The sequence below is a fragment of the Python bivittatus genome, unplaced genomic scaffold, assembly GCF_059951505.1.
Source record: "Python bivittatus isolate LINGU-HERP-01145 unplaced genomic scaffold, Pbiv_v1 ctg000280_np1212, whole genome shotgun sequence".
Lineage (NCBI taxonomy): Eukaryota > Metazoa > Chordata > Lepidosauria > Squamata > Pythonidae > Python > Python bivittatus.
Genome location: NW_028277066.1, coordinates 1,748,379 through 1,764,285, shown reverse-complemented (window position 1 = coordinate 1,764,285; position 15,907 = coordinate 1,748,379). Strand labels below are relative to the sequence as shown.

Genomic DNA, 15,907 nt, shown 5'->3' with positions numbered 1-15,907 from the left:
GGTTAAGGCATCAGACTAGAAACTGGGAGATTGTGAGTTCTAGTCCTGCCTTAAGCACAAAGCCAGCTGGGGGACCTTGGGCCAGTCCCTCTCGCTCAGCCCTAGGAAGAAGGAGAAGGAGAAGGAGAAGGAGAAGGAGAAGGAGAAGGAGAAGGAGAAGGAGAAGGAGAAGGAGAAGGAGAAGGAGAAGGAGAAGGAGAAGGAGAAGGAGAAGGAGAAGGAGAAGGAGAAGGAGAAGGAGAAGGAGAAGGAGAAGGAGAAGGAGAAGGAGAAGGAGAAGGAGAAGGAGAAGGCCAGGGCAAACCCCTTCTGAAAATCTTGCCAAGAAAACTGCAGAGACTAGTCCAGGCAGTCGCCAGGAGTCAACACTGACTCAAAGCAGTGAGGCTTAGATTAACCTAGTGAAAGCTTTCTGAGTAGTTGAGAAGGGGTGTCCCTCAATTTAACAGAGCCGTATGCAACTGTGTTTGAGCATGAAGCCCCCAGAAACTATGGCTGGCATTCGGAACTACGTAGAAGAAATTTTAAGATAAACGCATTTTTATACGGCTTTCATTTACCTTCTGCAACCAAGCCTCTTCCTTTCTGCACCTGAGAGAATCTCAGGCGTGACGTGATAAATACAGAGGGCAGCAGCTTTTCTGACGGCTGGGACTTCAGCTCTCTCTCCTGAAGAGGCTGTGGTTAGTGGGGGGTGTAGTCCAGCGGCCCCCCCCCCCAGAGGATGGGAGAACACTGCCCCTTGCTACCCAAAGCAAATTCACAGCCATTCCCCCCTCTTTCACTCGCTTTTATGCTTACGTGCCCAACTTTTAACGAAGGGTTTGATTTGAAACGGGGACATTGCATCTCATGAGGTTATTTAAGCAGGCAATGAACGGATTTCCCAAGAACATTTGTAATGGGGGTGGGGGGTGAGGGGTGGGGAGGGGGATCTAACGGGCATCACAGGGAGCCAACATCTCCTAGGAAAGTAGCCTGCCCCTAATTTCCCAGTGAGGAACCCTGATGTGGCTCTTTAAAAAACGAAAGCTGCAGTGCCCTTACAACGCCCAGCCTTACTGCGAGTTGGCACCCATCCCATTAAGAGAGGGGCAGGCTGGCGAAAGCTGATTTTGCTGGCAGCTGACAAATTGGCTGGATCGGTGTGTTTGCCCCCCTGCTGGCCACTCGGGAAAGTTGCCAAGACTTGGGGCCCCCAAGGAGCGCTGCTCCCCCCCTTCACTCGACCACGAGATCGTGAATCTGGATGATTTCATTCCCCACCGCCTCCCTCCTCCATCTGCTCCGGACTTAAGTGTGTCTTCGTGTGTTTGCCTGCGCGTGTGTCTTTGTGTGGGCCCAGGCGGCTTGGGGGCTTCTGCGCCTTCATCCCCTCCCTTCCCCAATCCTGTCGCCTCTGAGTCAGCGCCCTCGCCTCGCCTCCTTCCCCTCCCAAGCTATTGACAAGCACACGACCACCACCACCCCGCACCCGGGGAGTGGGAGGGAAACTCGGCGCCTTTTGTGATGCCAATCGGAGCCAGAGCGCCTGTCTTTTGTGTCCGTTTCTGAGACAGACGGAGCAGGAAGAGGAGGAGAAAGGAGAGAGCGCGAGAGGAAGAAAGAAAGAAAGAAAGAAAGAAAGAAAGAAAGAAAGAAAGAAAGAAAGAAAGAAAGAAAGAAAGAAAGAAAGAAAGAAAGAAAGAAGAAATTGACCGTCCCTCATTGTACGTCACGTTGAAGGGGAAGCAAAACTCAGCGCGCCTTGGCCAAGGTTCCCCCATTGCTGGGTCAAGAGGCAGGAAACCCCCACCCACCCCCAGGCCGTCTGCTCGAAAGTCCCTGATCCAGGGTCCCAATCCGGCCCCCTCCTCTGGGCGCTGACTCTGGGAAAGCCCACGCCCTTGGATGTCAACGAGGGGTGCGTTTTCAGCACCTCGGAGAGCTCCGCGACATGACCAGCCTACACCAGGGCGAGAAGCAGCTCTTTGAGAAGTTCTGGGAAGGGACCTTCAGAGCGGTGGCCACCCCAAGGTTGGGGAGCACCATCATGGCCAGCATCACTTCCCGCAGCAAGCCACTGGCCAGGTAAGACTGCCGCTCCCCCAGTCGTGCCCGGGACCAGCAAACAAGAGGAGAACCAGGTCTCTTTGCTGGTTTGCTTGTTGAGATCCTCTCGGGAGGGGAGAGCTGGTGGATCAGAAGACTGTTCTGGGGGTCATCACTGGGCAGGGCTGCAAACTTTTCCCAAGGTCCTTCGTTGTGGAGAAAGACTTCAGCCTCTTTGATTCATTAACAATTTGGTGCAGCCGTTGTATTAATAACAGCAGCAACGGCTGCCTGTATTGTGTCTTATTACAATTAATATTATTTACTGCTCTTGCTTTTACAATCAGTACTAATATTGCTGGCATGATATGATGACTATTATTATATTAATATTGCTACTTTATTTCTGCTATCTATTTTGCTTTGATTTGCCTCTTGATGAATCTTATTTTGGGTTGCTCTGGATTTGAGCTTGTCTTGCAAGCCCTTCTCAAATTAGTTTTTTTCCTGGATGACAAGACCTTCTCCTTCTCTTCCACTCCACCTCAAATATTCATGGGACAAGCCATGAGCCAAAAAACAATAGCCACAATAATGATGGCTCCTCATCTACCATCCAATGATGGTGATCATCTGTACAGATTAAGAGGATCCCTCTTGACCCAAGATGCTTGTCATGGGTTTATCAATTTTTCCAATAGATAGATAGATAGATAGATAGATAGAGATAGATTGATAAGTGACAGTTCTTCTGTGACCTTCAAAGATCCAGATAGGAAGGGAAACTCTTCGTGGGGAGGTAGAAACACAGATATATACAAATTATTTGGCCCAGAAAGTGAAGTATGAGTATTCTTTAGAGATAAAGTGTAGTAGTGTCCTTCTCCCTAAATTGCATCTGCTGTGCCAGTTTTAAACATCCTTGAAATAAAGCCCTACCAGGGTTATTTGAATGGTGGAAGAAGATAAAAATCCCTGGGATTTCTCAAGGGAATATTATGGATTAGGAAGGATAAATGTTGACCCTCTTCCAGAGTTATGATGTGCCACTGTGGTGTGTTGGTTAAGAGTGTTGGTCTAGGACTGTGAAAGCCTGGGTTCAAGTCCACCTCCAGCTGTGGTAGCTGCCTGGCTGTCTTTGGACCTCTCATTCTCTCTCAGTCCAGCCTATCCCACGTGGTTGTGGAGAAAACTAAAGAAGAGAATGCCATGTACAGTATGTAGCTTGGAATTCCTGGAGAAAAATAGGACTTGTAAGGATTAGAAGCCATATATGATTCCTGGAGGAGGAATCCCAGTGAAAGACTATGATGGTTTCATCCAAGCTTTTATGCCATTACTCGGCTGTGTGTTTGGAGAAGAGGTGCCACCTGGGAGCTTCCTGAAGGACAAATGTATGTAACCTCAAGGGCCTGGTAGCATCCATGGCTGTTCCTGATAGCTTCCCTATCAGCTTTTCCCTGAAATGGCCCAAAATAACATTTGCTCATTCATAACAAGAGCAATGTGATGTTATATGTGCATTGTATAAAAGTAGTGGAATCATTTTTCTGTTTGCTTTCAAGATAATTGACAGTGTGTCTCTTGAGGGGCTGTTTCAGAAAGCGTGTTTGCTTTGACATCCCTGACAATATCTTCTAAATAAAAATGTTCTGGGGTGTATTGGGGTGAAGCTTTTGTCATGAGGTCAGAAATGAGGAGCCTTTAGATAACCAAACATATTTTAACACAGGAGCAGGAGGCTACAACATGTGCACCATCGCATCCTGTATGTAGGTGAAGTTACTTTTTTCTTTCTGGAAGAGTTTTGAAGGGGTTGTTTATTTAAGGGCTAATATAGACAAGGTTCTCTGGTCTTGACAAAGGTTGGACTTGGTCAACACTTGGTTGAGAGATTATGAGAAAATTCTAGGGTTGTGGTCCAGACAAGGAAGCTGAAAAGAATTCCCAGAAAAAAAAAAGGGATAAAGTGGTTTATTATTGCTACAGAAATGACCCAGATGTGTCTATAAGGTCACTAAGAGTTGAGCTTGACTTGACCAAGTCTTTATGTTTTTAGTACAGTTTTCAATAGGGTTCCCACTTCAAGATGGCAGTTTTCAACTGTTATGATCCAAAAGCTGTTAAAAGGAGTGTTTGGACCTGCCACCATTGATTTCTGCTTCTTTCAAATCCCTGAGCATCCCTAAAATTCTTAGAACGACAGACGTGTGCATGGGGACATCATGTTTTTTCTGGATTGTACGAGCGTTCCCATCACTTTTTACTTAGCCATGGGGAGCCCATAAAGCAATGTTGAATCTTTTCTTCTTGAGTGTAGCTACAGAAGAAAGGAAAAGGTGCTTTCTCTTAATGTACGATTTGAGAAAAATTGGGGCATTTGTATGAAATTAAGCCCTGCATAAAAGGGAATATGGGTATGATCTGGTTGGAATAGAGGACCAATGCATTCTTCCTTGCTTGTTCTTTGCGGAAAGTAGTTCTGCATTGTTTGAGCAAATGGCTCTTTTGTACTTCACACAGGTGACAATCCCCTTGATAAAACTGTTTTCTTTTTTGCATTTTTTTTGGGGGGGGGGTAGCTCCTTTTTCCCTTTGTGGCCTGTCACTGCATCCTTTATGAAGGGAAACTCTTACTGCATTTCAGTGGTTTCTCCATAGCAATGGACATGTTTTAAATGGTTTGTGATTTCATTTAACAGAGTCATTCATAGTGGCTGGAAATTTCTAAAGAGCATCTTTTGAAAAAGGAAACAACAACCAGAAAAGAGTCTGGTTTAACTATGGGTGATCCCAAGCCCAACTTACCTACCTTTTTTTCATCCCTCCCTCCCTTCTTATCACTGTCCTTCCTTCCTCCCTTCCTTTCACTGTCCATCCATCCATCCATCCATCCATCCATCCATCCATCCATCCATTCGTCCATCCATCCATCCATCCATCCATCCATCCATCCATCCCTCTTACTATCCTTCCATTCATCTCCATCTCTGTCCCTCTCACTGTCTTTCCTTCCTTATTTCTTTCCTTCCTCTCTCCCCCACTCCCCAAACTAGGGCAACCTCCAGACGTGACTGCCAAAAGTTAATAAGTTTCCTGTTGCTTTAAGGTATACACCTAAAATATGTTCAAGGCAATTTGTTAGTGATGTTTTTCTTTTAATAAAACAAATCCCCCCTCAAAACCTATGGGAAAGAACCCCTAGAGCTGAGAACAAATGGCTTCTCTAGGTTGTAAATTCCCCACCCAATTTGTGGACAGATAAGTTCCTCTGACATTCTTTAGGGGCAGTAGAAACTATCCAATTATTTCTCAAAGGCAGGACTTTCCCTAAGCACTGATAGTAGCACCAGAATTGAAAAAAGATTCCCTCCCCTAGGGGGAATTTTCTCCTGATCTTCCCCTGGGGACATGTAAAAAGCTAGAGAGATTGCAGACCGCTGGAGAGAAGTTTGTAGCAGGAAAGGCAAACCATTCACAAACACCGTTTTGCAGCACTTCATCACTTAGGTGCAAGAACACCATATTCCCTCCTAGGAGAATTTCACCGAGTTCTTTTCTCCTTTGAAAAAAAGTCCTCAGGCAAATTCTCTTTTACCAAGTTGAACGAGAGCTGGTAGGAAAAATATGCAGAATTTCTGGTTTGCCCCAAGGGAAGGGGGAAACAGTATCTTTGTAGAATAGCTCTGCTCATTTTGCCTGATGGTTTCGCTCACGTGCAGCGTCAGTCTCCCAAAATCTTTAAGTAGGTTCCCTGGAGATGAAAAGTCTCCCCATGGAGAAAGGAAAACATAGATCGTAATGTGATGGAGAGGAATCATTTGTTTATATTTTCTTTAAATCTTGTCTTTCCTCCACGGCATTTCCCCTTATTATATCCCTACGACAATAACCCTACAAAGGTAGATTGGGCTGAGAGTGATGGGCCCAAGGTCACCCAATGCGTTCCATGGTCAAATGGGAACTCGTTTAGTTTATCCATCCAACTACTGATGCAGAAGAAGAGGAACTTGGTGACTTTTATGGTTAAGTTCAATCTGAACTCAGCAGAACACAGAAGCAAAACGTGTCACCTGTGGTTGGAGACTGGAATGTCAAAGTTGGAAATAGTAAAAACCACAACTTAGTTGGCTCGGGAAACCAAAATGAAGTAGCAGAATGACCTATCAGTTCTGTTAATCCAATTATTTCTTCGAAGCTAACACAGTCTTCCAACAACCCCAATGGCACCTGTATCTGGTCATGACCAGAAGGAGTACACAGATATCAAACTATATTACTGGGACAAGGAGGTGGAAGAGCTCAGATATAATAGCAAAGACATGGCCAAAAACTGATTATGGAACAATTCACTAACTGTTCATGTGCAAGTTTCAAGCAGAAGGAATACAACCAGTTTCCATGATATGGTCTTTAACATATACCCATCTTTTTCAAGGAGAAGATCAGGAATCGTTTTGAAGTCCTGAACTTCACTGATAGGGACCCAGAGGAACTGTGGAATGAAATAAAAGAAATGGTTAAGGATGAAGGTGACTGCAAAAAACCAAGAAACAGAAGAATGCAAACCGCATGTCAGAACAAACCATTGTTAGATGTTAGAAGAGACAAAAAGCAGTTTTACAACGACATCTGTAAAGACATTGAAACAAGGACCATTTTCCAAACAATCTCTGAACTCCGAACCTCAGAAGGAGGTTTCAGTCTTGAAAGGGTATGCTTAAAGATGCCAACGGGCATCTAGTAACTAATTGAAAGAAGATCAAACAAAGATAGAAGTATAGTGAAATTCTGTACAGTAGAGATGTCAACCTTCAAGGTACCTTAGAAGGTATTCCATACTTAAAAGAACCTGTGATACTGGAAGGTGATATTAGACCAGGACATGATCATGTCATCCATAGACATGACCAAGTCAGAAATATACATCGACATGACCAAATCAGAAAGCTACGGGAATTGATGAATTATCTACAGAATGAAATAATACAACAGAAAAAGAACCTACAAGGTTTTAGTCAAACTATGCTAGCAAATCTGGAGAATGACACAGTAGCCCACCGATTGGAAGGGGGCAGTCTATGTAACAATACCAAAGAAAGGAGGCTTAACAGAATGTGCAAACGATTGTACAATATCCTTAATTTCACATGTTGGCAAAATAATGCTTGCGATCATCCGATGCAGAGTACAGCTTTCCACGGAAAGGGAGATGCCAGATGTTCAAGCGGGTTTTAGAAAAAGCCGATGAACATGAGACATTATTGCTGAGGCATGCTGGATAATTGAGAAAGCTGAAGAATACCAAGAAGGAGTCAGCAGGTGCTTCATCGATTGTATTGTAGAAGGCCTTTGATTGTGTTGATCACGTCAAGCTGTGGGAAGTGCTTAGAAAAACGGGAATCCCAGAACATCTCGTTGTCATTATGCAAAACCTACCCAGAGGACAGGAGGCTACGGTACAAATGAAACATGGCAAAACAGACAGGCTCCAGGTTGGCAAAGGCTAGACACTCTTCCCTCATTCATTCAACCTATCTGCTGAATGTAATATATACCGAGGAAAGATGAGCACGGTTTTAAAACCGTAGGAAGAAGCATCAATAATCTGTGCTATGCTGATGACACTATTCTGATAGCTGAAAATGCAAATGATCTGGAAGCTCTCATAATGAAAGTCAAGGAGTACAGTGAAAAAATGAGAATAAGAGGACCAAATGATAAGTACAGGAACCAGCCTTAGAATTAACAATGGGGATACTGAAGTGGTGGTTCAGCTCTGCTTTTAGGATCTACTGTCAACCTGGGGGTTTCAAGAGGATGGGCAGTTGATGAGGTGGCTCCATTGTCTGTAATATCTGATGCTCTCTCCTTGCCTTTTCATTAGATATTAATGTTTTAATTGTTGGTTGTTTTTTTGTATTGCTATTTTAGAGGGTTTTTTTTTTTTTTATCATAAGCCGCCCAGAGTCATGTTTTGTGAGATGGGTGGCAATATCAATGCGATACATAAATATGATAAATAAATAAGTAAAGAGTAAAAGAATCTGCAGTGAAGAAATACACCACAGACTAGCAGAGGAGCCATGAAGGCCTTGGAAAAGATATTCAGACACTGTAATGCATTTGTAAACAAAGATCAGAATTATGCAGATAATGGTATTCTCTGTGACACTCTATGAAAGCAAAAGTTGGACTTTGAAGAAGCAGGATAGAAAGAGAACTGTCGCTTTTGAACTCTGGTGTTGGAGAAGACTCTCAGGGACACCATGGATACCCAAGAAAACATACAAATGGATCATTGAACAAATCAACCCAGACTTCTCACTCAAGGCACAAATGACCAAGCTGAAATTATAATATTCTGGTCACCTTATGCAAAGACCTAGCTCTCCTGAGAAGTCTATAAGGCTGGGAAGGGTGGAAGGAAGGAGAAGAGGACAACCATCAGCAAGGCGAATGGGCTCACAGTGGCAATGGGTGCATTGTTGGAAAACCTGAAGGACAACCTTGGGGACAGATCCTTAAACAGATTCTGTTTAATCACTAGGAGTCAACGTAACTTGATGGCACACCACGATCACGATCATTATTATCGTTGTTGCTGTTCTACTACTACTATTTTTCTACTACTACCTTATTTATTAAATAAATTTATTTATTAAAAAAATTTATTAAATAAATAAGGGGAGGGTAAATTATGACACATGCATCTTAATGACATGATGCAAATAAAGTCAGTTACAAGCTTGTGCCAGATGTTTTGACGCAACTACAGAATGACATCATTGGCACCCTGTTGTCCCCTCCCTCGCACCAGAGATCTAGGTACAGGTAGCAACTCAGACAGTGGATCTCTCCCAACCACTGAATTGATGTGCCCTCCATCCATCCTTGAGCCATGAGAAAACTATCATAGAATCCAGAGACATCTAGTCCAAATTCTTGCTCAGTGCAGGATTCAGCAGAGCGTCTCTGACAGAAAACCGTCCAACCTCTTCTTGAAGGAGGATTGTAGAGAGTAAGGAAGATGACCTTGATGGAGTTTTGCTAGTTCTGCTGTCAAGGCAACAAGGGGCACAACATATTTTAAGTCCACCACAGACATATAATAATTGGAAGAGGCTCATACAGACACCTCCCTAATTCCCTGAACTATAAGTATTAGGAGGACATAGAACATTAACAGGCTTGCAGGATTCTGTTATAGCCACTCTCAAGAGAAGTAGTGTTAATCTTCTTGCGGAGGTGATTCCTTGGTCTGGTCCACCTCATGGGGTGACAAGAACTCACCACTTCTTGGGACAACCTGTTCTACCGGCTGACAGCTTGTATCATTTGGAAGTTCTTCCTGACCTTTAGCCTGACCCAACTTCTCTGGAGCTTTAATTCATTGGTTCTGGTCCTGCCCTTTGGGGCGAGAGAGAATAAGTCTTCTACATGTCAGTTTTCTGATAGGAAGATTGCCATCACAACGCTGACATAAAATAGGCTGCCCCCTGGCTGGTCTCTCTCCTGCTTCTCTTCCTTCTCTTCCAAAGCCCTGCAGTCTTCTGATGTCCCTCCAAGGCCAAGGGTGACAAATCCTAGCTGATGTTCCACTCTTGGAGGCCTGCAGTGAGTAGGACTGGAAGGCAACATCTGAAGTCCTTGCTTTATCATTGCCTTGGGTGAGCGCTATTAATTTCATCCACAGATGCCCAAGAAATCTATGCATTGGCTGCAGTTTTCAAAGAGAGGAAAACACTTTGGGGGCATTTTTTTAAAAAGAATTATTCAGGAAATTTACTGCCACTGAGTTAATTCCAAAACCTTTGTCTGTATTATGAGCTATTCAGCAATCAGATCTTCTCTCCTGTTGGCTTTTCCCCCCATGGATACAGACATATGCCAGGACACCCTTAACTTGTTGACTGAATTAACCCATTTTCTAGATTCCCGCAATCTTTAAACAAATGGGCTAAGTTCAGCCAGCACACTAAGCCACTAAAAACTGCATGCTGGCTCACCCAAGGTTCAGATTAACCAAGTTTAGCATTTGGGGAATGCAGCTTCAAAGTTTTGAACCAACTGTTGTACAAAGTCAGTCCTTCCTTCTAAGGACCAATTCACACAACCTGCTAATTCCTAAACCCAGGTTAACAAAATACAATTGCTTCATGTGCTTAATATGCCAATCCCCCCCCCCCCATGCACAGCATTATGGTTAATGAGATGCTTGGTCACCCCACAGTCTAAGACATGGTTTCCCAACCTAAGCAACGTCTAGCTTTATGGACTGCAACTCCCAGAATTTTTAACAATGACCATGCTGACTGGGGAATTATGGAAGTTGTAGGTCACACAAGTGGAAGTTGCTCAGGCTGGAATACACAGATCTAAAACAAGATTCCCATAGTATGCTGTGCTAGAACTACCCAATCCCATTTTAGCCTAGTCTAGTCTGAACCCACTCATTCATCCCTTGTGTTTTGCTCTTCAAGATGGTTCTCCCTTTACTATAAGTATGAATAAAGTTTATATCACAAATCCAGCTCTAGTAAGAGTGTGAGTAGAGAGAGGCCAGATACTTTTGAAGAATATCCCTGCATGGGTACATCTTGGACATCAAATATCCATCATCTCCATTTTACAGGGAATCCAAGGGAGAGCTTCCAGAAGCAGAGAACAATTGGGTTGCTCCTTGGGACCATTTCATTCATTCATTTGTTAGGTGCCATATTTGTAAACTGTCCCAATAAATTAAGACTCTGGGCAACATCCAATAAAGAAAAAGGAAAAAGGAAAAAAAAGCAGGGAAAGCAATACAGCTCAGAACAAGACAGGACAATAATTACTTAGCTATGACCCCCACATAACCAAGAACAAAGACACGCTGAAATAAGATAGTCTTAACAACCTTGCACAATTCCAGGAGAGATGGGGCCACATGTACCTCAGGACAGAACATATTCCAGAGCATGGAGGCTACCACTGAAAAGACCTTCTGCCTGGCCCACATCTCACATACTTCTCCACGAGGGCAAACCTCAGCAGACCTTCTCTAGATGCTCGGACTGGCCAGAGAAGGTCAATTTGGGCAAGGTAATTCCTGATATGTCTGATGCTATGTTAGGTAGAGGTAATACCCAGATCTCTGGGTGGGAGCTTAACATCTCCTGTCTCCGTGAAATGAGCAGAGAGAACAATTTCTCCATGGAATTCTTGGTGCTCTCTGAGCTTGGTGGTTTGCTTGCTGACATTTCATCACCCAGCTAGATAGCATCATCAGTGCGAGAGAGTGTGGGCTTTGCTGTCTGCTTATATATACTAGCTTGCCCTGCCAGTTTTGGTGGGGTGTGGTTTCCTCCTTGGTGGTTCCTTGATTCCTGTTTGTCTGGTGTTAATCCCTGCTTATCTGAATGTTGACTGAGGGGAATGTGTTCTAGTCTTTTTCTTTCTTTCCTAGGGTTTTTATTGTCTCTTTTGAATGGTGTGTAAATGTGGTTTATTTCTATGGCAGGGCAACTGGCAGGACAAGCGTCTATCTATCTATCTATCTATCTATCTATCTATCTATCTATCTATCTATCTATCTATCTATCTATCTATCTATCTATCTATCTATCTATCTATCTATCTATCTATCTATTTGTCGTACTTATATAGCTGCCCATCTCAAAGTGACCCTGGGCTACTATATATAAACAGGGAGCAAACCCCACCCTCCCTTGCACTAGTGATGTTCCCTAGTTGGGTAATGAAACGTCTCCAAGCAACCAATCTCAGAGAACACCAGAAACTCCACAGTTCAACCCTGAGCTCCAGATCTTCTCTTCTCTTGGAACAATTTCTCCGCTGCTATTAGCAGTGACCTCAGCCATTCCAACTGCATCCAGATTGCAAGATTGCATCTTGGCTTTATTTTCTAATCTCAAGAGCAAGGGAGGAATGATAATAATGCATGTCTCTCGTACGCTACAGCTTCACTAGTTCTCTTCCATGTTCAGAGTTTCCGGTTTGGAAAAATGAGTTCTGTAAAAACAAAAAAAAGGGTCTCTCTCATCGCTTCCAGTTTTGCCGTCTCAGCCTGCTCTATGAATGATGAGGCCTGGAGGCAACACCTCCGATGTTTCTTTCTTATTCGGCTTGTTTCCATGGATTAGCATTGCTCAGGGCACTTTGTAAGTGCTGGAAACAGAAGAATCCTGTGAAAGAAACAAAGAATCGGTAGGGGGAAAAATGAAAAATGCAAACAGGGTTGGCGAAGGGAAAAATATTCACACAAGGCTCTCTTAGAAAGAAAAATCTGTCTAGGAAGATAAATGATCATTCTATATCTCACTTTCCATGTCCTCTGGAACAAAATCTCTCCTGGAGATCCATATGGCTTCTACCTTGATGATGATCCAAAAGGCACTGAAAACCTGGTTATTCTCCCAGGCCTTGATGTAGGGTGGCTGGTGAGTCCCTATATAAGATTTTGTGTTGTTCTGTAGATTTTTCCCCCGTCTGGACACATATCTGTCTCTCTCTTTGATTATTCTGGCTTGCTCTAATGTAAATTTCTCAAGGTCACTTGGAGTTGGGCATTCTTTAAAATAGTTAAAGAAAGAAACATATTCTCACTGCTGGCATCTCTCACTGTTGGCTGCGTGGACTGAGAACTGCTAGAACAGTGTCCCTCAACCTTAGCAGCTTTAAGCGGTGTGGACTTCAACTCCCAGAATTCCCCAGCCAGCATGCTGGCTGGGGAATTCTGGGAGTTGAAGTCCACACCGCTTAAAGCTGCTAAGGTTGAGGGACACTGTGCTAGAAGTTGTACCAATAGGACAATTCTCCCACGCCTGGAGTAAGAGCTTCATTGGTGTGGCCAAAGGGTCATCAACCCTTTTATCCTGTTTTCATGTAGCTTAAGGATAATTTTGGCAGTATAACCTAGCTCAAACTTCCTCCTATGTTTAATAACAACAGTGAGGCTTTTATAGGCACACAGGTGGAAAGACAATGGAAGAGAGGATGGTGAAGTTGATGGAGTTGGCCAAGATGGTGAAGCTGACGGTTTTGATTAAGAGAAAAGACACTGAGTAGCTTTAATGTTAATTGGAAGCCTTTTTGGGGGGGACTTTTTGTGTGGAACAGAAAAATAATGAAATTATGATGTAGGGATCTGAGGATGAGAAATCACCCTGGACAATAGAAAAAATGGAAGTTATGTTGTTAACTTTAAGAGTTCAGTGCAAATTGGTATTTATATCTGTTGTGAGGAAAGTCAACACTCATTCTTGTTTGTACTTTCTCCTTCTTTTCTTTTTTCTTTCTTCCTGCACTTTTTTTTTCTCTTTCATTCTTTCTTCCCGTTCTCATTCTCGATCTTCAATATTTGTTTTTGTTCCTTTTAATTGTTCTTATCTTAAACTCCAGTAAAGGTGTTGGAAAAAAAAATAAGTATAACGGAGCTCAAACTTCTCTTTTGTGATGCTTTAAAAAAAAAAACTCATGTTTGCAGCAGCCTTTGGGGGCAAGCAGTGCAGCTGTTGTGGGATAAGCGTAAAACAAGAGTTCCTTATTCACACCTAACCATGCACAAATGTGTCTTGGCAATGTTTTTTTCACCCTGCTGTGTCCATTCATCTCATGCCTAGCCTGTGAAAGAGACGGGCTTGTCACATTTAGCTGGACTGGTATTAGAGAGAAAAAGTCCCCCTTATTCCAAGACCATCCAACAAGGTTGCAAGGTATATGAAGACTAGGATGCTTCACCAGGTCAGAGGAGAAGTCAGTGGGTGGTTTGGGTGGGATCAGGGCAGTGCTTATTGGCTGTTTCAGTCTCCCGGGCAGCAAAGCCGTAAGAATCGACCAATAGTGTTGCTTATCACGCTCTGCGTGCAGAAAGTCAGGACAGCACCATTCAGCTGCGACTCAGAACAGATGCAGAGAAAGGCAGGAGAGGGGCTGGCAATGGGGAGCAAATGCCATGCCTGTCTAATTTTAGAGTGCCTCAAGGATTGGTGGAGAGCCCTTAATGGGAAAAGGCAGATATTCTGAATGCATGATGCTTCCAGAGTTTTCCGAGGGAGCATCTTGTACGTAGCAGATAGGGCCGTTCTCTGACCTGCATTTAATTTAGTCGTATTGGATTGTTTGCATAACTGTGTTTTGCTGAACAAACCGTAACTGCCTGAATTCCCATGTAACACTAAGCCCTAAGCCATCATTTATAAAACATAATCTCTAGATTCACACAACAAGCAAAGCCAAAACCAACAAACACAACAAACCAACCACATCAAAGTTTAGTATAACATGTCAATGAAGAAAATTAGAAACAGGCTTTCTTGCTTTCTTTCTCCCCCCTTTCTTTCTTACACTCTTTCTTACACTCTTTCTTTCTTTCTTTCTTTCTTTCTTTCTTTCTTTCTTTCTTTCTTTCTTTCTTTCTTTCTTTCTTTCTTTCTCTTTCTCTCTCTCTCTCTTTCTTATCCTCCTTCCTTCCTTCCTCCCTTCCTTCCTTTCCTCCCTTCTTTTCTTTCCTCCCTCCCTCCCTCCCTTCCTTCCTTCCTTCCTTCCTTCCTTCCTTCCTTAGTTCCTTCCTTCCTTCCTTCTCTCTCTCTTTCTTTCTTTCTTTCTTTCTTTCTTTCTTTCTTTCTTTCTTTCTTTCTTTCTTTCTTTCTTTCTTTCTTTCTTTCTTTCTTTTCTTTCTCTCTCTTTCTTATCTTCCTTCCTTCCTTCCTTCCTTCCTTCCTTCCTTCTTTTCTTTCCTCCCTCCCTCCCTCCCTCCCTCCCTCCCTTTCTTTCTTTCTTTCTTTTTTTTTCTTTCTTTCCTCCCTTTCTTCCTTCCTTCCTCCCTTCCTCTTTCTTTTTCTCTCTTTTCCTTCCTTCCTTCCTTCCATTATTCAAGGGAAAAGGAGAGAAAATGTATCTTCAGCTCATTTCGATACCGGCTGAAGACTCTGTCATTCTCTGTCTCTTTGATTCAATCAAAATTTGGGGCTTAATCCTGAAAGATTGGCTCATTCTTCCAAGCTCCGTTGTTGCCAAGACTATTCAAAGCATTGTCTTTCTCCGCTTGCTTTTAGTTTTGACAGCCTGTGGTTACGTAACCATGTGGCTGTCTCTGACTGGACACCTCTTATTGGAATGGATGGATGTTTTCCTCGGAGCAGTAATTGATGTCATTACTAGATCTTTTGGGGGGGGGGTCTACTCCATTTCTTCCAGCAAGATAAATATATACCATAAGCATGGAAATTGATTGCTATTTTCCATAATTTCTTGAAAGATGTGCGCTGGAATCACTGCTAAGGACATGGTGCAATTTATAACTCAAGACAGACCAGCCCTGTTCCTTGGTTAGGAAATGAACCAGAGAGCTAGTATGCAAATGATATATAAGATGTGTTTTGATTTGTTACCTCCTATTATGCCTGAGTATATACCACATTCCAGGTAGTGAGAAAGGAATCTGTCTTCACAGAACGTTGAGTTCTGTTTAAAAATGGCAAATTTCTAGTCCTTCATCATAGAAAGCTGTGTGGGCTAATGTCTGAACATTGGCTGAAGTATCCTCAGAAACCCGTATGGGGGCTAAACAGAATTTCCAGTGGTTGGAGGTACAGCAATGGGTTTCTTCTACATCTTTCCTTGATTATGAGTAGACAAAGATTGGATCCAAGCATGCCGTTGATAGAACCTAACCAGTTTATTCTATATGCTTCTATTGCTTCTACTGCCTTCAAAAACCCTACATGGTTCTCCTCCCCACATCCTGGGTGTCCATAGTGAGGAGGAGAGGGGAAAGAAAGATGGTGGACACAACCACGTGACCCAAGCCCTGCCCCCTTGTTGCAAACGAGGATGTTGTCTTCTTTCCCAGATCATGCAAATACCCCAATGC

General features: G+C 43.3%; 1 protein-coding gene across 1 annotated transcript in view; it reads left to right on the top strand.

Annotated features, from left to right (window-relative positions):
• The first annotated feature begins 1,936 nt into the window (after positions 1 to 1,936).
• SRRM4 (serine/arginine repetitive matrix 4) overlaps positions 1,937 to 15,907 on the top strand; it is a 109,646-nt gene continuing 95,675 nt past the window's right edge. Inside the window, exon 1 of the mRNA XM_088143160.1 lies at positions 1,937 to 2,070. Within this exon, the coding sequence (XP_087999286.1) occupies positions 1,937 to 2,070 (134 nt within the window). The remainder of the gene's footprint in view (positions 2,071 to 15,907) is intronic.